The 27,623-nt window shown below is 43.9% G+C and overlaps 1 protein-coding gene across 3 annotated transcripts in view; it reads left to right on the forward strand.

The window, feature by feature from the left end:
• The window catches only part of Map3k20 (mitogen-activated protein kinase kinase kinase 20), a 153,651-nt gene extending 135,514 nt beyond the window's left edge, over positions 1-18,137 (forward strand). For all 3 annotated transcript variants that reach the window (XM_048426304.3, XM_085680950.2, XM_048426305.3), the window contains exons 17-20: positions 10,467-10,583; positions 12,756-12,830; positions 13,773-13,923; positions 16,765-18,137. In XM_048426304.3, coding sequence (XP_048282261.1) covers positions 10,467-10,583; positions 12,756-12,830; positions 13,773-13,923; positions 16,765-17,462 — 1,041 coding nt within the window. In that variant the 3' untranslated portion in view covers positions 17,463-18,137. The remainder of the gene's footprint in view (positions 1-10,466; positions 10,584-12,755; positions 12,831-13,772; positions 13,924-16,764) is intronic.
• Positions 18,138-27,623: the final 9,486 nt, after the last annotated feature.

Raw genomic sequence — 27,623 nt, forward strand, 5'->3', positions numbered from 1 at the left:
AAGGGGCAGCTCCAAGCCACCGCCTCCTTCTGGAAAGTGCCAGCATCCCCTCGGGGTCCGTGCATTGCTGGTCGGTTGGATTTTGATGAGTTAATACTACACTCTGACAATTTCCGTTTTGTGTGAAGAATGCTTTGTGTGTTGTGCTGTAATGCCTTTGGCTTGGCACAAAGGAAAGCCGCTTCGAGCAACTCAGGCAGCTTCGTGCGCTCCCCAGGGCAGCAACCACCCTTTTTTATTGAAATATTCAGCTGCATAGAGTTTAGTATTATGTCTCTTATCAGCTCACCAGTGAGGAATATTGATGCTCAATTTGCCAAGGGATAAACTACCAAATCACCCGGTACTTTTCTCACCAAGCGCTTCTGAGATGTTGTGTCATACAAATGCAAGAGCCGAGTGAGGCAGGAACTACGGGGATGCCATCGTCACTTGTGAGTGCCAAACTGTCAGACTTCATCCTGGAGTCCTTATCTGTCCCAGTCCCCAGACCAAGGATGTGTCCCCGCAGACTTAGGCTCATCGCCTGCCTGCTGTAACAGAAACATCATCTCCGGTCTCCCAGCATCTCCCAAAAGGGAACTGGGTCCAGATCAAGGAACCCTTTCCAAATGACCGTTGCTCGGAATTCACTTTTAAGGGATCTTCTAAGGCGGCAGAAGACCTCTCCTGAGAGGCCCAGAAGGAGAAAATGAGGAGGATTTTGAAGCAGATTGGCAATGTCCCTCAGAAGGCTGGCTGTCCCTGGAGGGCTCTCCCTAACTTTTCTTCCTCTTCCTCCCCAAGTCTTGTCCTGTGAGAACCCGGCGCTTTCTCAGAATTTTGTAAATATCAGAAACTGTCAAATAAGGGGTTTTTTTTATTAGTAGTATGTAATTTTTGTAAATGGATAGATGAAAATGGCTGAAATAACAGGGCCCCCAGAAAAGGTTTCTGTGAGCAAGCATAAAGCCAGTGCCTTCTGTCCATTTCAGAACAGCTGAGAATGAAGCTCTTCCCCACTCTGATGGGTATTGGATTTATCATGAAGTCCATATAAGGAAGTGCATGGCCCTCGTTCAGCTTTGGGGGAGGGCTGTGCTCACAGTCGTGTCTATGCACATGGACCTGAGTACTGAAGTTTGTGGTGCCAGAGTTCTAGAAGACATGCAGGATTTAGAAAAAAACAGGGAAGGATTAACCAAACCATGCAAGGCTTGACCTGCAAAGGGAGCAAGTCCTAGAGAGCCATAGCACAGCACAGTGTCACAGTTAACATGACTGAACTGGGAACTTAAATTCATAAGAAAGGGGAAATTTTTTTGGTGGGGGGGGTTCGAGACAAGGTTTCTCTGTGTAGCCCCGGCTTTCCTGGAACTCGCTCTGTAGACCAGGCTAGCCTCGAACTCACAGAGATTCGCCTGCCTCTATCTCAGAGTGCTGGGATTAAAGGCGTGCGCCACACCATCCGGGCTAGGAAGGGGAATCTTAAGTGTTTGTATCACAAAATTAACAAGAAGTAAGGAAGCGGGAGGAAGCTAGGGAAGTGACGGCCGGGGAGCCACAGGCTGCAGTGACTGATGGTCCAGCTCCTCACATTAAGTATGTCCAGCTTTACCATGCCAATCAAACCTCCATAAAGTCGTCTTTTAAAAAGAAAAGCGGGTTTTAATTGACAGCACAGAAGCAGACACCGTTTGCAGCTTCTTAAGTCACTGCTGATTCTAATAGGAGGCAGTGTGCTCTGTCCGATGCGTTGGAGAGCCACCTATGGCGCTAGAGCTGAACTGGGCGCGGTGCTCAGCACGTGCCTGCTGATGGCTTGACAGCCACTCGTACATGCCGGGGACTGTCTTTCAGCCGAGGAAACAGCCATGCTATGTCGCATTTCCAGACTTGGGGGATGTAAATATTTCTGCCATGACTGATTGCAAGTTCTCCATCTGACATCACTGAACGTTGCTGGGAAGCCATATGTGAGAGTCAGCTTGGGAGAGCTGCCTCTAGCACACCATCGGATCATTCTTAGTCTTCCTCAGGATTAGGAGCAACTTTAAAAATAGCGAACGGCGATGTAGCGCATGCGAGCAAACGCCGGCTCAAATCAATCACAGGCGTGTTCTGCCGTTTACCAGGATCTTGTTAGCTCAGGGACAGCCTTGGTCTTTTAATGAAGCCATGCTCTCCTGAATCAACAGGGACTCGCATCGCCTCATCCTGACCATATTGTCTGAATCAAAAGACGGGATTTGGATTTCTGAAAAGTAAAAATGGAGACAGGGAAACAAATATCTAAATTTGTGCCTGTCTTTTGAAACCCTCTGGGGTCAGCAGAGCTGGTGATTCCCAAACGGCAGGTGCAGTTATGACCTTTGCTTTGAGAAGCCCCTGAGCGCCGCTGGTTAGTTTTGTATTGAGAGGCGACTTACAGGTCTTGAGAATAACGAACTCCAAAGAAATGGACAGATTAGTCACAATAAAATTAAAAGCACTAGAATACAAGGACACAAGATGTTCTGCTAAGAGCCTGGACGTTGGAATTTGGATCGGAAATGGCTTAAATGGCGAACAGTTGGGGCTTTTTCAGAAATCACCGCTTGCCACCATCCCTAGAATCATGGGATAGGAGAACACCTTAACAGGCAGCTGCTTTCATATTCTGAGGGTCCTGAGTAAAAATTATAAAGGCAACAAATCTCTCAGTATTGGAAGAATTGGATGAGCAGTTAGATAAGCCAGGCTACTCTCTATATTCATTAAGAAACCCAGTCCAACACAGAATATTCTTCATTAATAGCAAAACTATTTGTTTTTTTTAAAAGACAACCACCTTCCGCTTTTAAATACAATTTTTAAAGCCCTTTCTGAGCCTGCTAACTAGAATCCGAACCACCTTAGACACTCAAGCATAATGCACCCTGTGAAAGTGTGTCTCACTTGGTTTGCGCCCCTTCATCCTCCCTGAGGTCCCTTTTCATCCACACCCCCAGTAACAACCCCCCCGGAAGGCGACAGAACAACCTTATCTCCACTGGTGTCTACTTGGCACCGGTCTGCCCTGACCTTAGACACCAGCCATTGTTAAGGGTATAACACATTTACATATTTTGCAATAAAACATCAGTTATTTGCATTACTGTGTCAAGTTTTATTTGATTCTTTCACCTAAAAATGACTCATTTTCCTTTCTTGTATTTTAAAAAACCAACTACTCTAAGCTTGTTTGAGAATAATCAAAAATTGCCCATTTAGCTAGAAGTCATTTTCTTTTCAAAAGGCGAGCGTTATTTAATCTTCAGCTGCTCATTGTGCCGTCATAAATACTTTCTTTTCAGCACAGTTGTGGGGACTGAAATGAGCCCACTAATTGCCTCCCATTTCGACTGACATGTGGTGGTTTAGTGGAAAGAGAACACAGCAGGGAGAAGGAAATCGGGGGCTGAGAAAATGAGAGCTAATTATTTCCACTGCCTCATGTCAGGCTCCGTGTCAGCCTTGTTTTTACAAACTGGAAGGTTTAGCACTAAATAAAACAAACTGGCGTCATGTTTTTATATACTGGCAGTGTCATGGAAGCAGCTGCACATCTCAAAGACAATATAATGCCTGCGTTCGCATGGACACCATCTGACAGACACTGTGAGCCACGGCTAATGAGGATATCACAGTTGTGCCAAAGTGAAAGGTGCTGAATTATGTATGATTCTTCATCAGTGCGGCAATAGTCCTGTACATCATTATGAGACATTGTTTTGCTGGGGAGATTAAAACATTCTTAGTTCCAGACCCTGCAACCTATATGCGGCTGAAAGAGGTTATTAATGGAATTTTTAGGGGGACTTTCTTGTGGATTTCTTTGGGGTTGAAAAAAACCAATTTCCCGGGACAAAGCCGCAATGGGTCATGACACTGTATAGATAAAGAAGAGAAGCAAATTAACCATACTTGTATTATCTTCCTTCCAAAGACGGCATAATAAAATATAGTGTGGCGGGGTTAGACTTAATGATAAATAACCCAGGTGCTTTCCCAGGACATGCCAGTCTCCTGCCTTCAGCACAGCAGGCTCCGGCAGCTGAGCTGGATAATGGTGACACATGTGAGGGCGCCTTCAGAGGCCTCCATCGGCAGCATCCCCCTACTTTTTTATACAGCCCTGACCAAGATTATTTTTGTGGGTTTTGTTTTCATCTGGGATTGCTTCTTACGCTCCGCAAGAGTCAGTCAGTTGCTATGACTGCATCTCTCTCTCCCCGCTCGGGTTTCTCAGAAAGTTGATTCTGACCCCTCAAGTTTATATTTTAAAGTACTTCCTCAGTGGGTGATTTTTTATTTTTCTCCATTTATGGGAAGTGCGGAGCGGGTGGGGGTTTTGGAAGCCAGTGACTCTAAGATTCAACTTGATGTATCTAGGACACAAATTCCAGTTCCATGAGGCTGGCTGTATTTCTCCAGTATCCAAGCCTCGATTTCTTCATCCATAAAATGGAAACTGTGTTCTCTAGAATAGAGTAGACCATCAGGGTTAGATAACCTAAATAGATCTTGAAACCATGATGCCCAAGGAATGTGAGTGGCCACATAAAGTTTAATCTGTGGAACATAAATGGAAATCGTGGCAGCTTCAGGCTGGTGGGAAGCAGGATTGCTGGGGCAAGGGAAATTTTAGAGGACTGGAGATGTCTTACTGGCTTTTTTGGCTACACAGGTATTGCAGACACGAATCTAACTCTGTGACCTCTACAGATAAAAACCTGTGTTCTCATTACACGCAGATCATACCTCGGTGGGAAAGCACACTGTTCTAATGTCTGTTTTCTTAGGAAAAAGTAATCCGGAAAAGCTGATTTGGGGGTCACTTTCCCTCGGAAGCATCCAGAATGGTACTGGACTTGGATTTTTACTTTTGACGATTAATCTATGGTGTTGATGGCACCAATTAATTTGGTAGGGGAAAATATATATTTTAAAAAAATATATTGTCTCTGAATTCCCAGAACTTTAAAGTTTGGTATGTTTGTGCTATTTTAATATTGGGGTTTTCCCCCTATTTGGAAAATCTACCACCATCTCTACTATTCTCTTCTCTTCCATTCCTTCTTCTCTCCCTCTTTTTCTGTAGGAAGAAGGGATGTCTATGTTTGGTGTCATTTCAGCTAGTTTGGAACTCCAAGGACTTGTAAGCAGCTCACAAAGTGGGTAACAGTGAGCTCTCACAAAGAGATACTTCAGTTAGCATCAGCTGAGTGCTGTTTAGGATTTTATCTCCACAGGGCAAGAATTCCTGCTTTAGTTGGCCTAGGCTTTTAATTCATGAAATGCTTCCACATAATCGGCAATCCTGAAGCAGTTAGTTGGGATGCTTTCTTATCCTCCATCAGGCATACACGGGCTCCCAGAATTGTCCAGGTATCTCAACAGGTGATCAGAGAAGTGTCCATGTCCTGAGCAGCTAGAAGAATTCTCTGATTTGCCACATTCCAAATGCAAAATTTGCCCTTTCCCCAACAAAATGCCACATATCTCCTACAGACCAGCAGAGCAGTGCATCTGGTAGTTAATGGACAATTGCAAGGACGATGTGTGCTGCCCCAAGTCCCAGAGTTCCAGCATCAACAGTGCCTGTGCTCAGCCCTTCTGCTAAGCTGAGGTCTTATCTCCCTGTGGGTCAGTAGGTGATGCTCTCTAGAAAGGCACATCAGGATGATTCTTTCGGTCATGTGCAGTCATCCTGGGTAGGAATCTAAGTTTGAAATTTAAATCCAGAGACAACAAAGAGGACCCTAAGAGAGACATACATGGATCTAATCTACATGGGAAGTAGAAAAAAATAAGATCTCCTGAGTAAATTGGGAGCACGGGGAACATGGGAGAGGGTAGGAGGGGAGGGGAGAGGAAGGAAGGGGAGTGGGAAAAAATATATAGCTCAATAAAAACAATTTTAAATGCTACATGAAAATGCTTAAATTTATAACCCTTAAAAAAAAGAAATTAAGATCCAGGGTAATCGGGGCCTGCCTTGACTTTGCATCTGCAACAAGACAAGCCAGTTGTTTCTGGTTTGGGTGGTTCACTGCCAGTTGGGCATGGAGCTCAGTGGTTCCAGCAGCACCACATGCACTTCCAACAATATCTGCTGCCGTGATGGAAGACAAACTGGCTGTGGTGAACTCCATGGAGACAGGGCTTTATTCTCTGTTGGGTCCTGACGATGGATTAACCAAGAGAACCTGGACTGTCTGCAGTTTTGTCCCAACTCTCTCGCTGTAGGACGGGACATCCTCATATCATCGTTTGTCCTTCACTAACTGGTTAACAGGGAAAAGTTCAGGACTCAGAGCAAACGCTGTGGCTTAAATCTGGAATGAAGCCGTGCCGTGTCTGAAGGGATTGGTCCTCGGCTTAGAGCTATTGGGAGGTGGTGGAACCTTTAAAGAGCTGTCCTAGTGGGGGCTTTCAAGTCATTGGAGGCATACTCTCAAAGCGGACCCTTGGTTCCCAATCTCTCTTGTATTTCTTGGTCAGGACATAGCTCCCACTATGATCCACTGCCCCTACTATGGGCCCCAAGGCAATGGCCAAATGATTATGAATGAAAACCCTCCAATTCTGTGAGACAAAACAAACCCTTTCTCTTTATAAGTTGATTACATCAGATATTTATCAGAGTGATGGAAAATGAGCACAGGAAACCTGCTCTTCACAGCACCAAAAGAGACTACACTAGTTCAAGTCCAAACTCAGCCTGCCATTAGCTACCTCTGTGATTGCAGTCAAAGTAGCTCATCTTTCTGTGTGTCTTACCTTGACCAAAAATGAGACTCTCTGGCTGTCAATCACATTTAATAGCCACTGTACTTCCAGACATCTGGGTCTTATTAGCAAGGCTGTATTGAGACATGTTGGCGCAGGGGAGGACCAAATTAGTTGTATATGTTCCGTTTATGGAAGAGGATAATAACATAGTCTCCTTCTGTTTACCGAACCAGCCCTGCGGTGCTGCCAGCACTAGGTTTGAGGCCAGCCTGGGATACATGAATCCTTTTCTTGAAAAAAAAAATCTCTTTGTTGGGCTGAACATGGTTATATACTCCTGTAATACTGGCACTCAGGATACAGGGGCAAGAATTGCCCCCAAGTTCAAGGCCAACCTGTTCTACATAGGAAGTGCTATGCCAACGAGGGCTATCTAGTGAGGCCTTTCTCAAACCATAGCCAGATAAAAAGAATATTAAGCTTTAGAAAGACTGCACCAATTGGCTATGATTTGGGGGGGATATAAAACCTATAGAAGTCAGTGTTAGGAGGTGAAGCCTTAGACTTAGGGTCCTCTGCCTCGCCCCTTCCTCTATTTCTCCATAGCAACGGCTTAATATATAGTCTTTCCCCATATGTTCCCACAGTGATCAATCAATAGGTATTTTCCCCACAGCCAGGGGTGAGAAGGCTTTGGAGAAAGAAGCTGTTGAGGAGTCCCACCACAGGGCTGACTCCGTAGACCGCCAGCATTTGATTGCTTTGGGCTTGTCAAGACTGAGAGTTGTTCAGAGTGCCACAGTCCCTCTTGGGTATATCACTCGGTGTCAGTCTGACTCAGGTTTGTGTTAACTTGAGTTTGTAGTAACTCAAGCCAGTCACTCACCCTGGTGGAGCAAATGGTTTTAAAACCAGGACCAAGATATGAGCAGCTAACAGTGACGCTTACTCCCTGCAGGAGGCTTGGGAATATGTGGAGCGGACGCCCTTTTTCTTTAAGATGGGGTCTCACGTTGCTCTGGCTGGCCCTGAGCTTCTGAGTGTGAGGGTTAACAGGTGTGCACCATCACACTCGGCCTGTGCAACCTAACGCTTACTTCAGAAAACGTCAGCATTCCCCTGGTGAGCCCCTTGGTACGTGTCTTCTCAACGTCTGTGCTTGTGGGACCCACTAACCACGGGTTCCAGTCTGGAAGCTGTGGGAGATCGTTGAGGACACTTCGGGTCAATTTGAAAAAAAGTAGAACATAGAGAATTTCTCTCGCTTAACTAAGTGACATGACATCAGAGATGCTGGAAGGCTCTAGGAGTCATGTTGGAGGACTGGCAAAATGAGGTCAGTGCCCCAGCTGACCCCACCTGCCTCTCTCACCCAGCCTTGTAACAAGCAGTGTCCACCTCAATTGGGATGGCTGCTGTCCTTTCTCGATGTTTCCACGAGTAGAATTGTATTGCTTCTGCAGCGGTCTTCTTTTGTGATTTAGTTAAGGGCCTTTCTTAACAAGAGACAGTGAAGGTTGACAAAACAAAAGGTGTAGTCCTATTGTTTGGATCAGGGCTCCTGCAAGCTGAACTTTGGAGAACAGTGGGCAGTAGTTGGGTGGGGGGACTGCTGGCCTCTCGGGTTGTGTGTGCGAGACCTCTTTCTCCTTCCTGCCTGTTGTCGACGACTCATCTGATTTATGGAGTTGAGCAGAACCAGCAGTGAGCGCGGTCCTCCTCTACTGCCTTCCCCACTGGTGTCCCTTCAGCCACCTTTCCCAGATGGAGTCCCATCCATCTCTACCACCACTGGTCCAGTTTTCCATCAGGAAAACTCCATCTGTCTGAGCCTCATTTTCCTCACTGATTTCAAAGGGGAAAGAAACCTGACTTGGATATTTATGAGTTATTATGGATTCTTATTAAGGTTTATTATGAATGCCAAATAAAATAGCATGGTCTAAGCAGCCGACAACTCTTGGCTCCGAAAAAAAAAAAAAAATGCTAGAGACTGCAGGGCGGTGGTGGCGCACACCTTTAATCCCAGCACTCAGGAGGCAGGAGCAGGTGGATCTCTATGAGTTCGAGGCCAGCCTGGTCTACAAGAGCTAGTTCCAGGACAGGCTCCAAAGTTACAGAGAACCCCTGATTTGAGGAAAAAAATGCAAGAGACAATGTCAATTTACAGTCCAGAGGTAGAATCTTAATTGCATACACATGTAATGTTTTATTACTAAATTCTTTATATGCTAGTGGTTTTTTTTTGTATTGAAACTTATACCCACATTGACCTAACTATTAACATTTTATTCTGCTTAATTCATTTATCACTCATCTATCTCTCCAGCCGTCTGAGCAATACTGACTTCATAATACATTCCAAAGGAACTCACTAGGATTCAATAAAAAATGTATAAAGCTTATGTATACTGGTTTTGACGAATGTGCACATACCCTTATGTTACCCTAAGCTCTGTCAAAAGAGCCCTACCACTTCCAGAAAGTTCTCTCACACTTAACATCTCAGAGGAACGCTGTTGAGGACAGAAAAGTGCCCTCACCCTCAGGTTCTTTCTCCCTTCACTCACTATTCTCAGATGTATGCGTGTTCCTGAGTGTACCAGCAATTTCTGTATTGTTCATTCTAGGTATATGCAAAATTCTATTCCCTTTTTAATTAACATTAATCATTGTACCAGCTATTAAAATAAAGCTTCTAAGAAAATACCCAGACAAATCCTTTTCCATTTCCATGTGTCAAAGACCTCGACAGGAGAATTTCTTAGTCGCGTGTGTGTTTACTTCTGTAATATACCGCCAACAGGTTTTCTGAAGTGATGATACCATTTACATGTCTGCAGCAGAGCATGGGAGTTCAAGTAGCTTCAAATCCTAACCAACATTTGATGGTATCAGCCTTAGGTGCTCTGCTGGTGTGTGATAGTAACTCCCTGTGGTCTGAATTAACGTTTCCCTGAATTAACGTGACCAATGATAGACAGAACTATATCACAGTAATGCTGTAATTTTGATATGCCATCATTAAAAATGAAGTAGTTGCACACAAGAATCCAAATTTCTAGCTTTCATGAAACATTGAAGGCCCGAGCAAAACTGGACTCCTATTCCTTCATGGGAACAATCCTAGAGGCTGGGCAGTGACTCTTAGGGCGACTGCCCAGACCTCCAGGATTCCTGGGCCTCCCATAATTGCTCAGCTGTCAGCTACCATATGCCATCCCATCTACAGTGTTCCTGTCCTCTCCGAGAGGACAGTGAGCTGTCTTCAGCCCACACCATTATCAGTTCTGGAAAATGGAGGTAGGTAGATCAAGAGGGTAATGCAGTAAAAGAAAAAACAGAGGAATAAGATTTTTATACAAATGATAAAATATCCTTGTGATATTTAATATGTACACTATATAGACCTGTTGTGAAAAATTACATTTTAAGGCTCCATAACGTAACTGCCCGGGTTTACTCAAACTTATTTTCTGCCTGGCCCCTTTAGAATTCTGAGTTTGTGACTCCTCTAACAAAACCCCTCAACTGATAAATGTTGTCTCAAAGCTGCACTAACTGGGGTTATTAGATATACAAAAGGGTCTAATTTCATGTCTTCTTTTGAAAGAGGAAAAATGAAACACTCCCACACGACTTGATTTGGAATACTTTGTGTGTTATAAAACACTAAAATGAAAAAAAATTGTTTCGCTCTCTCAGTTCTGTAATTTTGCTCTTAATCCCAGGACTGTAAATGGAAAATGTATATGGAGATGGACGGGGACGAAATCGCAATAACCTACATCAAAGACGTGACTTTCAACACAAGCCTCCCTGATGCAGAGATTTTAAAGATGACAAAGGTAAGGTTCTATTTACAGCTTAAAAGCTTTTTTGAATTCGCAGATATCAAACAAAGACATTAAAATACCCCAGCAGTGGGCTTTTGTGTTCCTGGATGCTCACATAAGCTCAGCTTCAGGCTGGCTCTTGAAAGGCACATTTTATTTAGCAGATTGAGAGAATAATTTTTTTGTGTTAAAATTCCACTTATGCTGTGTGAACTGAAAAGCACTGCAAACAAAAAAAAGTATCATTTAAGTTGTTTTTTTTAATCCTACATTTCTTCATACTTTACCATTTATTAAAGAAAATGCTATCAATGAAAATATTTACTTCAAACCGAATTGAGTTAAACTTTGAAAAAAAAAAAAACTTGTGATGATGAAGACCTCATTTTTTCCCCTTCGCTGCTGGTGATAGGCAGGCTGGACAATGGCTCCACCCCTGAGCCGTATTCCTGGGCTGCTCTATTCGGTTTCTAGAGGACTAAGAACAACCAAGGTTGTTTGGGGGACACGTGTTGCTGCCTTTCAGCTTCTATGAGTTCACACTGGAAGTTCCTAGAGTGGTTGGAGGGCATGTTACTAGTCCAGAGTCACTGGGAACCCGGAAGAAAATCCAATAGAAATGCTTAACTTGCTCCTCAGAATGGAAAGAATTCAGTTTTTTCCCCCAGCCATACTAGAAAATAAAGGCATAAGATTTGCATAGTAGGTAGAGTGTCAGTAGGTGGTCATCCTGACCTCAAGTAACCATCAGCACTGCCCATGACTGACCTAACTGTGCATTGAATTTTAGTGGAAAAATAAAGCTTTTTGCAAAGAACCAGAGTACAGACATAAGTAGGAAACAAAATGAGTCTACAAAGCCATGGCATTTGACTTGTGTGTTCTCTGCACAGATGTGAGATGGTTAAATGACCAAGTCCTTGTAACTTGATTAGATTCATCAAGAGGCTAGTTTGGAATTCATTGTTGGATCCCTCTCCATAACTTCCATAGTATTGCTTACCTTAACATAAGGCTATGATTTGGCTTAATGTTTCCTTATGTTGTGGGGATATATTGTATTTTGATGTCTAGAAAGGATAGATGCTCTCCCCGGAATCCCAGTCCTGTCCTCTCTAGTTGCCACAGTTGTCCCCTTGCTTCTATGTCCTTAAGAAGATGGAGCCATTGCTTACCGTAAGAAAGAAGGTGCTCAGTGCAAAAATAACACAATGCAATTGTAGAACTGGCTGTTTCTGCCAACATGCGCAAGTGCAAAACATCACACATTAATGGGGCTTACAGGAAAAACGGGATTGGAAAGGCCACTCGAAATTTACAGAACCTTATAAAAACAATAGAAGCAATAGCAGTCTTAATTTATATATAACCAGTCCAGTTAAATCTGTCTTATAATCAATACCCAACTTATACACGGCCATTGTTTTACAGCCCCAACCTGGAAGGATAAGAGAATGAGAGGAAAATGAAAAAATAATTTTCATCAGAATTAGCATAAGATCCAAAATATAGGTTTCATTAGTCTTTTGTCTTAATCTGGTGGGAAAATAACACCATGTTGCCTTCATTGGTACAAGCCTCTGGCATAATAGCCTGGCAGATGGAAAACTGACTGTCAAAGACACTATACGAGCTACTGCCTACCCTCTGGAAGACACTTCTGGGGCCTCTCATGTTGTCATGGCTTTATCTTACTGTTGACAAAGCTTTAGGCTACCGTTTCAAACATTCGCATGAATTAACAACCTACTGGAAGGATGGAGTCATGTTTTATCACCCCGGAGAGGATTGAGGACCTACGTGGTGGTACAACTATGATCCCAGTACTTGGGAGGCTGAGGCAGGAGGATCATCAAATAACTCTGAGCCAAGACATAGCCAGACCCTATCTCCCCCACCTCCACCCCAGAAAAAAGACCACAGAAAACTGTGGGAAATCAGCACTTACCACCTACCCATTAGTAGAACAAGCACATAATTCATTCAGTCACTCAAAGATATTGGTTGCAAATGTATAAAAATAGTAAAACCCAAAATACAAGTATGTTGTAAGCCAGCATGATTTTATGATAACCTAGTATTCTGTCCCTGTTTGAAAACTGTGTGTGGCACAGCTGACCTCAATGAAACACGGCAGCACCAGCTGTCTTCTGATACTATGCTATCCTAACTTCTCTGTTTCAGCCACCGTTTGTAATGGAGAAGTGGATTCTAGGAATAGTGGACGATCAGACTGTGGAGTGCACGGTCACGTATGAGGTAAGCTCCTCAAGACAGAGGCGGGAGTTCCACCCTCTGCTAGTGAGCCGGGATCTGTCTGGTCTCTCGGGGTGCTTACAGGTTAGTATGTGGGTTTACTGGGAGGCAAATTACGTACTGGCATGCATATGCAAAGATGAATGCAATTTCTCTAATGATATTAGGAAGGAAAGATAACACAATAGAATTGGGGGGTACCGCCTTTCCTATACTTTTATTAGATATCGATTGCACACTTTGTACATCCCACCTAATGACGTTAAAAGTGAGTAGAATGCACTTGGAAATAAGAGTTCAGGGGAGAAGGGCAGTGACTGTTCAAGACCAGCACACACCTCCATGACCACACCCCAACTCTGAGGAGTTCATTGTCATCACCAAACTAATGGAGTCCATAAATTTTATGTGAAAAGAAAGAAAAAGTTACATTAAGAAAAGAAAACATCGGGGCTGGAGAGATGGCTCAGTGGTTAAAAGCTGTTCTTCCAGAGGTCCTGAGTTCAATTTCCAACACCCACATGGTGGCTCACAACCATCTGTAGTGGGATCTAATGCCCTCTTCTGGCATGAAGCTGTACATGCAGATAGAGCACTCATATACATAAATAAACAAACCTTTAAAAAAAGAAAAAAGAACATGTATTAAAATGTACACATTTGGCACTACCTGTCGACAGGGGTGGTAAATTGAACTTTGTCAAATGTTATAAATCCTGGGAGAAGACAAGCCTATTTTTAAGTATTATAATAAGTAGAAAGGGTGGGGGAAAAGAGGAAGGAAGAAGGAAAAAAACATAGAGTTCATTATAGGGAAAGTGGCTAAAATGGTTCTTTAATTCAATTTTGCTAATTAGGCAAATGACATAATAGCATGCATTTCCCCTCCCGTTTTATAAATATATGCATGACCGTGGGATTTTTGAATTTTTTTTCTTTTAACAGAGTGACGTTAGGTCTCCGAAACTCACCAAGCATGTCCACTCCATTCAGTGGAGTAGAACAAAGCCTCAGGATGAAGTGAAAGCAGTCCAGCTTGCCATCCAGACTTTATTCTCCAACTCGGACGGCAACCCTGGCAGCAGATCTGACTCAAGTAAGTTAGCATCTGAGCACAGCGCGTGCGCCTGAGTCCAGAAGGTTAGCTATGCCACACCCACCACGGAGGTGAGCGCCAGGCAGCGTGTGGCTCGGCTAACATACTTCTCTCTCACAGTTTTCTAATATTGCTAGCGTTTCTTGAGTTCTTGAGAATGTCATACATGTGTACAATGCACTTTGATAATATTCACCCCATAATATTGGTTTTATAAATAGGTTATAGAGTTGTATTTATAGACATGAATGTAAATGTGAACACATTGTACAGATTTAATATCTGGATAACTCTAATGGTGGAAAGTAGTTTCGCTACATTGCAATGACAAAAACATCTGCTTATTTAGTTTCTAAAAGTCTATCTGTAAATAAAGACGCGAGCCTTCTAGCTAGCATTCCTACATAGCCACACTGTCACTGGTACTTCTTGTCTTTGCTTTTTCATTTTGGCAGAGTCTTGTGTGCCCCTGGCTGGCCAGGAACGGTTTTCATATAGCTGAGAATGACCTTGAACTTCTGATTCTCTAGGCTCTGCCTCGAAAGCGCTAAAATTACAGGCATGGGCCACCACACCCAGTTTGATGCGTGCTGGGGATGAAGTCAGGGCTTTCTGTAAGCTAGGCAAGCACACTATCAACCCAGATACATCTCTAGCCACGAGTACTTCTTGAGTCTCGAACACCAGTAATAAAACATGGCAGTGATGGAGGAGAGGGGCTGGGGAGGGGAGGAGAGGAGAGTGGTAGAAAGACCTAGACTAGCTTGCCTCCTGGGAAGAGAGGTTGGGAGTGGGTGGAGTTTGTCTCTTAAAGGGACCCTTGTGCTTGCATTCAGCCAGAATTGCTTGCCAAGCAGAAGGGTTGACAGTGCTGAGTTTCCAAGGGGCGCCAGGATACTAACATTTACCACCAGGTTGGGCTTGGTATTTTGTCAGTACTCTTTAGCTACAAGCACACAGTCAGGCTTCTCAGGGCTCATTATTCTGCCGAGATTATTCTACATAGTGGGTCTGGCTCTGCGCAAGTTCCTCTCGTGCAACTACTTCTAAACTCCTTTATGTTTAAGTCTGTGTATGTTGCCTGGTATGTCTGCTGTAATCCTTTACTTACTTCATTTAGCTGGCGTGGCAGCTTACCTCTGTAGGAAAGCAGGCAGACCAGTGCAAGGTCAAGGTCATCATAGGCTATAGAGTGTGTTCTCAGAGTGGGACCAAAAGGAAAGGACGACTTCTAACACTAATGTTTGTAGGGCATGTTTTACTTCAATAGGGTTTTTATAATTATCCTCCTGTTCGATCCTTTTAACCACCCCATGAAGTCTCTTCTCCTGTATTTCCTCTTCTGTGAGGCTGTTTTTCCCATTTTCAAATTTGTATTACACAAAAGGGCTTCCAGTGACTTCTAAGTTTTACATGGTTCAAATCCTACCATGTCATCAAATAAACATTTGTTTTCATCACTGTCAGTTCCAGATCCCTGTGGTAACACTGGCGGAGGTGCTTCCTCCTTGCATACACCCACAGCCAATTAACTGTGCCACCAGGACATGATGGTGGCAGATAGCAAGGCACGAGGCTGGGGTTGGGGGGTAGGTTGTGAGGACATCCCCATTGTGACGGTGGTGTTCCCTTCCCCAAAACAGAAATCTGCCCAGACCCCAAATAAATGTCCTTTGCATCTCCTAAGCAGAATCTTTAAGAAACAGTAAATTATTCTTCCTGTAAGAGTGTACACTGGAAAACTCAGCACCTTCCACTTCCTGCTGAACTTGCTCCAGACTGATTCCCTCTGGAACGCTGTATCCGGCTTCCTTCCATTTCCAGCCTGTGTCCCTCCCTTCTGTCTTCCTCCACACTCCCTTTACTCACTTTTCCAATGGGATGTGAAGACTCGAGATCTCCTGCTAGATCTGTCACACCCTTTTTCTCCTGCCAGTAGCAGAAAACCCAGCTTCACCTGGCTTATCTCAGGGGGTCTCACAGTCTGGTCCTGCAGTGTCCTCTGTGAACCTGTCAGAGATGCTCACCCTCCCACCCATCTCCAGATGTACCGAATCAGATGTTCTAGGTCTAGAACCAGCAGTCTGCATTTTAAGGAACCCTCTGATTTAAATGAATAAAATGTATTGCCTTCCATCGCTAAAAGTCCAAAGGTGATAGGCTCTGAATGCAGTACGACAAGTAAGTTTGACTATGGAGTCTTAAGGAATGGCCTCTTCCTTTCCTGCCTGCTGTCCTCACTGTGCTGGCTTTGCCCACAGCCTCGCTTCTGAGGCTGCTGCCCTGGAAACACAGTGATGCCCTGAAAGCACCAGGTGTCAGTCCTGACCTCCTCTCCTATTTAGTTGAACAGCCTTCCCGGAATCCAGCCGACTACCCCACACCAATTCTGCTTTGCACAGAACAGCAATATGTTCTTTGCTGCCATCTGCATGTCTGCCGTGGGCAGAAGAGGCCTAGCTTCCCTTGGCACACATGGCTGCAGACAGGAGCTCAAACTCAGGCCTCTTGGAAGCTAAACCCGTAGAGAAGTAACAGTTTAGGAAGTCGGTGCTGCGATACTGTATCGTTCCTTGGAGATGAAGTTCCTAATACAGTTAGAATCACCGCAGCAGAAATAGAAAACCACATTATGTATTTTTAATGACAATGTACCGGACTGCCCAAAGGTTCGTGGTAGAAAAGAGAAAGGTCTATCTATGTACCTAGCCTGAAACTTCCATGAATGGTAATGCTTGGCACGCCCCCAAGCAGCCCGGAGATTGATTTCCTGAGCCAGGCTTATGAATTAGGCATTCAGTTTTGTGGCATGGAAGATGCTCATTTCCATTTCCCCTGCAGGTGCGGACTGCCAGTGGTTAGACACTCTGCGCTTGCGGCAGATTGCATCCCATACTTCTCTACAGCGTTCCCAGAGCAACCCCATCCTGGGGTCCCCTTTCTTCTCATACTTTGCCAACCAGGATTCCTACGCCGCCGCAGTGAGGCGCACCCAGACGCCCGTGAAGTACCAGCAGATCACACCCATCAACCCTTCCAGGAGCTCCTCCCCGACGCAGTACGGGCTCACCAAAAACTTCTCCTCCCTGCACCTCAACTCCAGGGACAGCGGCTTCTCCAGCCTCAACACCGACAGCTCCTCCGAGAGGGGCCGCTACTCAGACCGCAGCAGAAACAAATACGGCCGCGGGAGTGCATCCCTCAACTCTTCCCCCAGGGGAAGGTACGGGGGCAAAAGTCAGCATTCCGCACCTTCACGAGAAAGGTATTCTGGAAAGTACTACAGGCTGCCCCAGCCACCGAACACTCATCAGTCCCCTGACTTAAAGAGGAACCCGAATGACCGTCGTGTGCCCAGGACCATCCCCGGGATGCCTCTGCACCCCGAGACTGCCTCCAGAGGAGGCGAAGAGGAGAGCAGGGTGAGCGAAGGGGGCTGGACTAAAGTGGAGTACCGGAAGAAGACACACAGGCAACTTCCGGCCAAAAGTGGCAAGGAGAGAACCCGGGGCAACTACCGCGGGCGGAGGAACTTTTGATGACTTGAATCAGTTAGGCTTTTCCAAGCGGGTTCTGCGGTGGTTTGTGCAATAGACTTTTGGTAACAAGACATCTTCAGATTCCAGAAACCAAAAAGACTAGTTTCGGGGCTAGGAAACACCTTTTAATTGAAAGGACAACCAAAGCAGGGCCACAATTATGGCCGTTGGTTTTCTAGTGGTGGCGTTTAGACTTGACAGTAACTGTCTATGTTTCGTACCCTGAATTAATATTGAAGCAGGAAGGGCTGTGCCATTAATTCCATGCTGGACTTGGGACTAGGATAAAGCTAGCTAGTGCGGGCCACGGAAATACCAAATTTCTAGATGAAAACAGGATTTGCCTTATTTTCTCTTTCATCTAAGGTTCCAAGAATACTCCGCAAGGCACTGGGGCTGATCCTTATTTTTAAAATTTGGATATTTTGTTCTTCGTGAGTTTTTTTTTTTTTGCTTTGGTTTGCTACTGCGATTTAAAAAAAATATATCATTTATCTTTATTGTTGAGGGATATTTTAAAAATGCCTCCCTAAATTTTGTGCCCAAGGCAAGTGAGTCACTCATCTCAACCCTGTTAGTATTTATTTTAGTGAGATATTCGTGTTTCTGTCATGGTCAGAATTGAAGTGATTTGGCTTGTCATTTTTAGGTAATAAAAAAGATTATTGAAGTTAATGTTGACTGTATGGTATTTATCTCATTTATTGAGGTTCGTCAGACAAAAGGTCCGAATGGCCTGGAGATTTGTGGCTGGTTCCTTTCCTGAGCTCCTGGGATGCTAGCTGAGTGTTAGTTCCCACCTCACCATAGAAGGAGCAAGGAGGGAGTAAACAGTCCATACAACATCCTTGGGATGTCAGAACTCTAAAACCTAAAAAAGAAAAACAGAAAAAAAACAGATGGAGCAGGATAATACCATCACAGGCTAAAATCCAGGGAAAATACCATTAGCCTTGTTAGAGCAAGACAGTAAATCCCAGCTTGCAGTGAGTCGGTGTAGAGCAGTGGCGCATTAAGAGAAGGAAGCTTGGGACACACAAGGATACGGAGGATGGGGTATGCAGCACTGCGAAATGCTTCCTGTTTTGCAAATCAGAAAGTCAGGTTGGCAACAAACCTGTTGTGCATCAAATAGATAAACGTTACCCTCAATGTGCTAAGATTCTGTTCAGCGCTCGTTGGCACTAAACACTGGGTGCCCTTTGGTCTGTCCGGGATTCTTGATGCCCTGTGGGACTCCAGATGAGTCATGGGTGTTCTATAGGGTTGAATTCTCTTCTTATGCTAGAGAGAGCAGGCTGATTCACCCTTTGTGTACACACGCCACTGCAGTACGTGGTGTCTGCTGGGGTCATCAAGGATCTTGTAGCGTCAAAGTCGAGATGGTAGGAAATAACTTTCATTGACAAGGGAAACCATCATGGCCCAAACATTGATTCAGCAACTTAATTTTATTGACTGTTTGCACTAACTCAGAAGAAACAAAGCAAGGGGTGTGCAAATCAAGATCAGCTTGGTGGGTATGTGGTACTCATGTTCATCACGGCTGGCCAACTCTTCCTCTTCTCCACACCTTCATATCAAGCCAAGCCTGTTTCCAGTTCTTTTTTCCCTTTGGCCTTTCTGCATGTTCAAAGAACAGCAACCAAAAGGGCTTGAGCAAAGTGCTATCTTTATATGCTGCTTCCAAATAGGCAGTCCATTATTAGAGAATTTTTGGATAAACAGCTGGATGCTGTCTTGAATCAGTCACTCTGAAAGGAATAGCAAGCGTGGTATGAATGGGTACAGCAAATGCACTGTGGAGAAACGGTGACACATCCCATTTAAAAGGTGCTGTGCCAATGACCCCTTTGTGTCATGCTCCTTGCCACCATGTTACTTTTGTGGATCCTGAGTTAGAAAAGCCAAACTGGCATTAAAGCGACGGCATGTTCTCAGCCTTCTTTTGTACAGTGCTTGAGCACAGAAAAAAAGTTACTGCAGCAGCCCAACAAACTGACCACTTTGTAATGTCTCATGGAAAAATACTTGTCAGCATCGATGCTTCCAGTCAAAATCAAAACAAGAACAGCTGCAGTCTGGTTTGGGGCTGTAAAGAAACAGAAGAGTTAGATGTGCTTTTCTGGCTTCTCTCTCTCTCTCTCTCTCTCTCTCTCTCTCTCTCTCTCTCTTTCTCTCTCTCATGCTTACTCATCAAGCATCATTTGCCAGGTTAGAAGATGAATATAAGTTAAAAGCAGAACAAGAATTAACAGGACTTGTGTCATCAAAATAACTGGCAAAACAGAAATGTAAAAAATAACAGCCTAGGGTTTAGTTACATACTTAGCATCCATAAGGCCTTGGGTTCAGTTCTCAAAACAAGCACAAAGTGAATCATTTTCCAACAGTCAGGAAGCTATTAGCTGAAAGAGGCTGAGGTTAGGGCAGACAGGAAATTTTCTAGGTAAGAACTTACGGGTGTATAGCACACCGCAGGACACGTGCCCAGATGCATTCACAAGTGAGCAGACCTGTCAGGGACCACTGTCCTAAGAATAATAACAGATATATCAGGGACCATTGTCCTAAGGATGTTTACCGAGAGCCCCATATCCCAACTATCTTGAGAACTGTTTGTTAACGGAACCACAAAAGAATGTTTCTGCTTACACAAAAAAACACCAGGTGTGCTAACTGGTGACCTTTGTTACCCCGCCAAGTTCCTTCAAACCCCTACCCCCTCATTCAAGGGCTATATAAGCTGTAACCATTACCCTAATAAATGGAGACCTTGACAACTGAATTCTGTTTGGTCTCCTTCTTTTCTCTCGCCCATGATATTTGCAGGTAGAGCCCCTTCAGGACCCTGAATAACTGGACCTGCTGGACGGGTCACAGACCAACAATTGTTTTCATCTGATTCACAGTGAATGTAGCTTATAGAGAAAAATTAAACGACAGTGTCCTTCCAGTGACGGAGAGTGAAATTTAGGTCAGTAAAATCTACCTGGGAACTCTACCTTCACCACCTTTCCCAGTGCAGTGGTACCAAAGTAATTTATAGGCTTCCTAATACCCTTCTCTGCAATATATTTTACCTGAGCAAGTTGGTACAGAGGTGGAATGCTTCTGCAGTTAATAAGGTTAAGAAACTTCCTGCAAAAGCCAGCTCCCAGTTGGAGCTGGGCAAAGTAGAATCTGAAATATGAATGCAAAAAACATTTCAAATACATAAAATATGTTCCTTGTAAACTTTAAATGATATATTAAACCCATGGGAAAAACCCATTATGAGGGAAAACGATAATATCAAAGAGCCAAGGACAGGCCTCAGGCCTCAGTGGATCCAGCGCTTGCTGCTCAAGCCTGACAGTGAGACAGCACTGCAAACTTGGTGTCCACACGGAGAGGTGAGAAGCAGCAAATGGCCCAGGAGCTCGAGGGCTGGCCAGCCTAGAGAACAAGGGGAAACAAAGAAATGAGAGACTGCTTAACATGAAGTGGAAGGTGAGGACTGACTGTTGAATGTTATCCTCTGACCACCACGCTCAGGTACATGTCCTCACTCATGCACACACACACAGCATACATAACACACACACACACACACACAAAAATGATCAATATGATATACCACATAGGAAATTAAATAGATAAAAATATTTACTCTGTATTTGTATTAGCAAAGCCATTTCTCAGTATTTATCTAACTGATCTAATTATCTATAAAAACAGCATCAAAGTATCCTGGAGTCAGAACAGAGTGGTCAGAATATCCAGGAGTTCAACATGGCAAAGCCGAAGCATCCTCAAAGTACTCTGATTTCACTTTTCCTCTGATTTCTTCCAAGGCAGAGGTCCCAAAATAATTTATAAACTTCCTAGGACCCATCTTCCAGAGTCTTCCACCTTGACAGGTTAGTACAGATGTGGTATGCTCCGGAACTCTGGCTCCAGAAACTGATGTCATGAGCTGCCGGGGTTTGGTTGTGTGAACTTGTCCAGGATGAAGCATCAATTAATTCTGAAATTACAGACACTGCACTTTAGGAGCCTTAAACAATGTCTTGCTATTGTTGAACTTAAGAACTACCTTGAGTCCTGGCTGCCCTGAGGAGATGAGAGCTCAGGCCTAGGCTTAGCTCCTTTGGTCCACCTGCCATTTCTTTAACTGCCTTATGAGGTGACTGGTGTGGCAAAGAGCCAAACCCACGGCAGAGAGTTTCCAAACAGCTACATGCCAGTGGCTTCTTTCTCACCCTCTTGCCTAACCAGTGGTCATGCCTGGCCAAGCCACCACAGTTCAAAACAGGAGGCTTCTCCAACCTCCGCTCACAGCTAAAGTTCAGCCCTGATAACTCAGTCTACCGGAGGAGTCCCTTTCCTACCAACAGCCGTGTTTCTCTCAGTCCCCGGAGTCTGGCTGAGAGAAAAGATTTGAGCAAAACCACACAAGCCAAAAGCTCACAGTGTCAAAGCTCACAGAAGCAGAACAGTAATCACCAGCAAGGCCCACCCAAAGGGACATAGGGAGCCACTTGGTCTGCAAAGTACACAGCTGTGATAGTGATGATCATGTGACCAAGCTCCTGCCCATCTTCTGTACTGCGCTTCCTGCGGCCCTCAGAGACTCACTCAGGCATCCCATTCAGCCACGCAAATTAGCCGCCCTATTGTCTGTTAACTTCGAAACTTTGTACACCAACCCACTTCCACAGGGAGCCTTAGCCTGCAACTGAAAGGTTGCTCTCTGTCAGGAGTGTTCCATGATCTCCAGCCGCCGCCCTGTCCTGCCCCGCTTGGGAACTCAGTCACATACATCGATCTCTCCGTTGGAATTTTCCCCAAGTCTGTCTGCATTTGCTTGCACAGCTAGGCTGTGAGATGCATGGAGCAGGGATTATACTTGGTCATATCATATATTATATATTGTATATTATTATATATTATATAGTACTGTATTAATTATTGTATCTTGGTCACTAATACAGCTTTTAAACAGTACTCAATCTATTAAGTGCATGGAATGATCATTAATCAGGCTACCAGACCTTCAAATTCTCTAAGTTCTTGTTCTGATTACACACTCATCAAGTGCCATTAATAGAGCCTCCAAACCAAAAAGTAGACCTGGTGTTAAAGCAGCTGCCTTTCTGATACATCTACATTCATCTCTGGAGAACTTTCACATGAGCCTGCCCCTGAATGCAACCCCAAGATGAGACACCAGTTATGTTCTGGGCCGTATTTATTTAGACGTCACCTCTGGATGTCCTGAGGCCTTCAAAGGAAAGGCCAGCCTGGTTTTCCCAAGATGATTCTCCTTGCCTTGGAGGAAATTGGGTTTGTGTTTGTTTGGAATTCGTACACTCAGCATAGCACTCTGAATGCAGGCTTTCAGTTCCTGCCTGTCACAGGAGAGACAAAGAATAGAGATACGGCGTGTATGGCACACAGAACTATGCACAAGTCCTGCCCCCAGTGGTCATCCTCGCCCGTCCCAGGTCCTAAGCCCACTCTAAGGGCCTCACAATGCCCATTCTCACTGAGGCTGGCGAGGTTTTGTGTTGATCAGGATAATTCAAGATTTGTCAGCTGGTTGTGGCTGATTATCAAGATGTCCAAACTGGCTCCTTTGCTATGTGTAAGCAATTTAATTTTGAGCCTAATTTTAATCTGCTTTATACTGTATGTCTGCATCTGCTGTGTTAAAGCCATCATTAGCATTTAAAGGGAAAACTGATGGTATTGATCACTCTTATTAAAACCAAACAACTGTACAGCCAAGAGAATGTGCAAGCTCTCCAGCCACTGCAGCCCCAGCCAAAGTCGATGTCCTCAAAACATCAACACAGATGGAAAATGTGACATGAAAGCAGGGGTGTGACATCTGCAAGGGGCACTTAAAGCTTGCCACCCCACCCCAGAGCCCCCGCTTCTGATATTCTTGAAAACAGCCAACTCCATTTGTTTCTGAACCTCTTACATTTCTTCCAGCTAGCAAACAATGGCTTCTAGATAGGTTTTGGTGAGGGAATACATTTAAGAAAGGTTAAGAATCCTCTGTGTTATATAAATGTCCATCAGGAGCAATCACATCTTTATTACAGACCTTGGAATAGCTTTGATTGCTGTGTAACAAATTTCCCCCAAGAATAACTTAAATCATTATGATCTCATATGATTTCTATGGGTCAAAAATTCAGGAGTGGCCTTTATGGCTAGTTCTGTTGTTTGAGACGGGGTCTTTGTCTTAGAGAGTTGTTTTTTTGTTTTTTTGGTTTTTTTTTTTTGGTTTTTTTTTTTGATTTTTGAGACAGGGTTTCTCCGTAGTTTTTGGTGCCTGTCCTGGAACTAGCTCTTGTAGACCAGGCTGGCCTCGAACTCACAGAGATCCGCCTGCCTCTGCCTCCCGAGTGCTGGGATTAAAGGCGTGCGCCACCACCGCCCGGCTTGTCTTAGAGAGTTTTGTTTTGCTTTGTTTTGTTGCTGAGAAAAAACACCATGACCACAGCAACTCTTATAAGGAAAACATTTAATTGAGAGACTTGCTTACAATTCGGAGGTTCAGTCCGTTATTATCATGCCAGGGAGCGTGACAGCATGCAGACAGATGTGGTGCTGGAGGAACAGCCAAGAGTCCTACATCTTGTCGGCAACAGGAAGTTGACTGACAGTCACACTGAGGGAAACTTGAGCAAAAGAGACCTCGAAGTCCGCCCCCACAGTGACACACTTCCTCCAACAAGGCCACACCTCCAAATAGTGCCATTTTCTTTGAGGGCCATTTTCTTCAAACCACCACCCTCTTGCTGTTTCTTACACTCCTGGAACTGAATTTAGTCCAGGATGGCCTTGAACTTGTGATACTGCTGCCTCGGCCTCTGGAATGTCTCACTGAACGTGTGTCTCATCATGCTGGGCTGCTCTAAGATTTTGAAGAAGTGTCAATAGAGGGTTGACTGAGCTGTATTCCTATGAAAGAGGCAGGAGAAGCTGCTTTCAAGATGGTCTGTCTAATGGTACTGGTTGTTGGCAAAATGCCTCCATTTGTCCCTGTCTATGTCTTTCTACACGCTCTAAACACTTGTGATATAGTGACTGGATTCTTAGGAGAGAGCTACCCGAGAGGATAAGGACAGCCACACTATATTTTTTGCTTGGCTGCAGAACCCTTGCGTGGTCCCTTATGGACTATCTTGCTGCTTGCACAGGTTAACCTTGTTCAGTCTCAAAGGAAGAAAACACCAGGCAGTGAAAGTCCTTGGAGGGTCATTTTGTAAGCTGACTACCATGGACACCCATAGTCTCTATATTTCCCTTTGTAATTTGGAATCTTGATTTTGCTTCTTTTGCTTGTTTTACGTTTTCCACAATCTATAATCTGAATGTGAGCATAGTTCATTTGAATACAGGACAGAAAGAGCTAGTAGCCTGGACTTGGACTTCCCAGTCTCCAAAACTGTGAGAAACTGAAGAACCAGCCTGCCTCCATCTTGGGCTTGAAAGTCATCTTATAATAAAGACAAACTAGGTTCATTCCTGTTTATGATTAAATCTGTTTCTCAAGGATTAGACTATGCCCTGCTTGTAATCTAGCTACAAATGGTTCTACACTGCCTGTTCCAGGAATAGCAATCATGTCTTTGTTTTAAAAAGTTAATAACTGTCTTGCAACCTTACCTTTGTTTCAGAAGGGTTGCTATGGCTACCTTGTTATGACTACCTATGCTTCTGACCACCTTGCAATCAAGTGTTTGTTTCAGGTGGTCATTATGATTAACTTGCTATGTTTATGTTCGGTTCCCACATCCCCACCTATTTTGCCTGCCAAATCCCCATTTGGAAAGCCCCACCCCTGAGCTATAAAAAAACCTCGTCTTCCTCACATCCAATGCTGACTTCTCAAACCCCATCTTATGGGGAGTAGTCCATGTACACGAATAAAAATGCTTATTTTAATTAATTTGGTTATATGATTTGGGGTCTGGTCTTTCTCCTCCAATCTTCAAATTCACAAGTCAAACATTCCCTTTTTATCTATTTATTATTTGTATTTTATGTGCATTGGTGGTTTGCTTGCATGTATGTCTGTGTGAGGATGTCAGATCCCCTGGAAAAGTAATTATAGATAGTTATGAGCTACCATGTCGGTTCTGGGAATTGAACCTGGGTCCTTTGAAAGAGCAACCAGTGCTCTTAACCACTGAGCTATCTCTTCAGCCTTTAGCAACCTAATGAATGACAACTTGTTAGAGTAGCCTGAGACAATGCTCACCTCTTTAGAAATCCTTTACCAACACAGCTGGATCCCAGGAACCTCTAAAGAAAACACCACCACTGCCACCCAACCAGCCAAGTTGTTTGCCAGAGTATTCACTGGAAGAAGCAGGCAACACCCATAGGAATACCCATAAGAGGCTCATGGGCCTTGCCCTTCAGTTACCTGACTATTGAAATAATAGGCCACAAGGAATAAAATCTCCCCAGGAATCTCATGCTTGAATAAAGAAAGGTTGATTCTCTGTGCTGGCTAGAGAAGGAACTTGTCTCTCAGGAAGAGCATCTTCCACAGTTATGATAACTTGTCAGACCACCCTGAGAAACAGACCAATGATGATGAGCAGGACCACACTGGGAGGGCCCACAGATGTGAGCCTGCTCCACCTTGACTAGAGGTCAGACTTGAGCTTCGTTTTGCTCTTTCAAAGTTGTTGACAACAGATGTGGCTACAAACAGGAGATTCTCACTTAGGGTGTGGCTAATTAGCATTTTGGGTATAGAGGTGGAGTAGCTCCATCTGAACCAAAGGTCAGAGAATTCAAGTCTATTCCTTATATCATGTCAGTGAAGTCTGTTGCCTTCCCCTTTCCCCATTTTGGAGTAAAGTATAAAACATGCCATACACAGAGATATTTCCAGGCTGCACAGCACGCTGCATGGCAGATTTAGCTTTTACTCATATTAAAAGGGTTTATATGCTGCACAGTGCTTCGCAGGGTTGAGGTGGTATGGATCCCACTGGGCAGTCTCAGAGGCAGTAAACATGCTTCCTTCATGTTGAACTGGACAGAGCCAACAGGTAGCCTTGTCTGCTTAGAGAAAGAAAAAAAGAAAGAAAGAAAGAAAGAAAGAAAGAAAGAAAGAAAGAAAGAAAGAAAGGGCTGTAGAGATGGCTCAGAGGTTAAGAGCACTGACTGCTCTTCCAAAGGTCCTGAGTTCAATTCCCAGCAACCACATGGAGGCTCACAGCCATCTATAATGAGGTCTGGTGCCATCTTCTGGCCAGCAAGCATATGGACAGACAGAACACTGTGTATATAATAAATAAATAAATCTTTAAAAAAAAAGAAAAAAGAAAAAGACGCTTCTGATCAGAAAATAATTACAGATACACAATAAAGGCAGATTCGTATTTAAAAAAATAAGACCTCTAAATGTGTCACAGTATATTTTTAAAAATGTATGTAGGCTTAGGAGAGAGAAGAAAAAAGTATAGAGGTTATAAAAAGAAGTAAATGGTTTTATTTATTTATTTATTTATTATGCATACAATAACAATATTCTGTAAGCCACCATGTGGTTGCTGGGAATTGAACTCAGGACCTTTGGAAGAGCAGGCTATGCTCTTAACCACTGAGCCATCTCTCCAGCCCAAGTAAATGGTTTTTTAAAAAAAGTCTTTAAAGAGACAGAGTGCAGACAGACAGACTGCTTTTAATCATAGATTAAAAGGAGTAAAGAAAAATAAGCCATGTAAAGATGGAATATACACGGAGAGTCTGTATATCATTGTGTTTTCTTTGAATTTTTTGACTGCAGAGAGATATTTGATTCCTGAAGGTGCTAAAATAAACCAACATAAAGGTATCATGACTTTAACACAGATTAATGGAGATGGATTAATTTAAGATATGAGTTAGCCAGAAATACGCTTAAGCTAATCACCAAACACTACTGCAAATAATATGGTTTCTGTGTGATTATTTTGGGACTGAGCAGCCGGGAACAAACAAATGGCCTTCTTCCTACAACCTGCCCTGGAACATATGAGTGTTGTTGAGGCTGGTCTTCAACACCACACCTTGACCAGAACAGCTCTGTTATATAAACTATTCACCCTCTGTTGTTGTTGTTGTTTCACATACTTTATTTATTTGTTTGTTTGTTTGTTT

Source organism: Myodes glareolus, chromosome 21, assembly GCF_982192425.1.
Source record: "Myodes glareolus chromosome 21, mMyoGla1.1, whole genome shotgun sequence".
In the NCBI taxonomy this organism is placed as follows: domain Eukaryota; kingdom Metazoa; phylum Chordata; class Mammalia; order Rodentia; family Cricetidae; genus Myodes; species Myodes glareolus.